A 718-nucleotide genomic window follows, 5' to 3' on the forward strand; every position below is an offset into this window, starting at 1 on the left:
AGCAGAGGAGAGCCGAGTAGTGGAGAGGAGAGCAGAGGAGAGCAGAGTAGAGTAGACTAGAGGAGAGTAGAGTAGAGTAGAGTAGAGTAGAGTAGAGGAGAGGAGAGTAGAGGAGAGGAGAGTAGAGTAGAGTAGAGGAGAGGAGGAGTAGAGTAGAGGAGGAGCTTGACATGAATCTCATTTCTCAGCTCGCTCTCTTGTGACTGTGCCAGCTCTTTCAACTTCTTCATCCCTTTGACCTGTCAGGTGAAGTTGCTCACCTACTACTCTAATTGTCTCCTCCTCTCTCACCGCTGACGCATGCGCCACTGCCGATGACTGCACGAATGCAGCGCATTGAATCCTGATGGAAGATGATGCGACGAGAAGAGAAGGAGACAAGAACGCAACAGGACAACAGAAGAATCCAGGGAGAAGAAGAAAAGGAGGGGCAGGAGAAGGAAGAAAAGGAGGGGCAGGAGGAGGAAGAAGGGGGGGGAAAGGAGGAGAAGGAGGAGAAGGAGGATTACCTCAATATGCTGCAGGTCTTGTCGACGCTTGTGCTGACTTCCGCTAACGCGTCCTCAAGTATTGCAATCTGAAAGACTTAGCGGGACAAAGGGACAAGGAAAGAGAGGGAGGGAGGGAGGGAGGGAGGGAGGGAGGGAGGGAGGGAGGGAGGGAGGCCGGGCGGGCGGGCGGGCGGGCGGGCGGGCGGGCGGGAGGGCGGGCGGGCGGG

At 56.1% G+C, this 718-nt stretch overlaps 1 protein-coding gene across 1 annotated transcript in view; it reads right to left on the reverse strand.

The window, feature by feature from the left end:
* Positions 1 to 505: 505 nt before the first annotated feature.
* GUITHDRAFT_103808 (hypothetical protein) overlaps positions 506 to 718 on the reverse strand; it is a gene marked incomplete at both ends in the record, with an annotated part of 2,024 nt that continues 1,811 nt past the window's right edge. Inside the window, one exon of the mRNA XM_005837505.1 lies at positions 506 to 577. Within this exon, the coding sequence (XP_005837562.1) occupies positions 506 to 577 (72 nt within the window). The remainder of the gene's footprint in view (positions 578 to 718) is intronic.

Source organism: Guillardia theta (genome assembly GCF_000315625.1).
Source record: "Guillardia theta CCMP2712 unplaced genomic scaffold GUITHscaffold_14, whole genome shotgun sequence".
Taxonomy (NCBI): Eukaryota; class Cryptophyceae; order Pyrenomonadales; family Geminigeraceae; genus Guillardia; species Guillardia theta.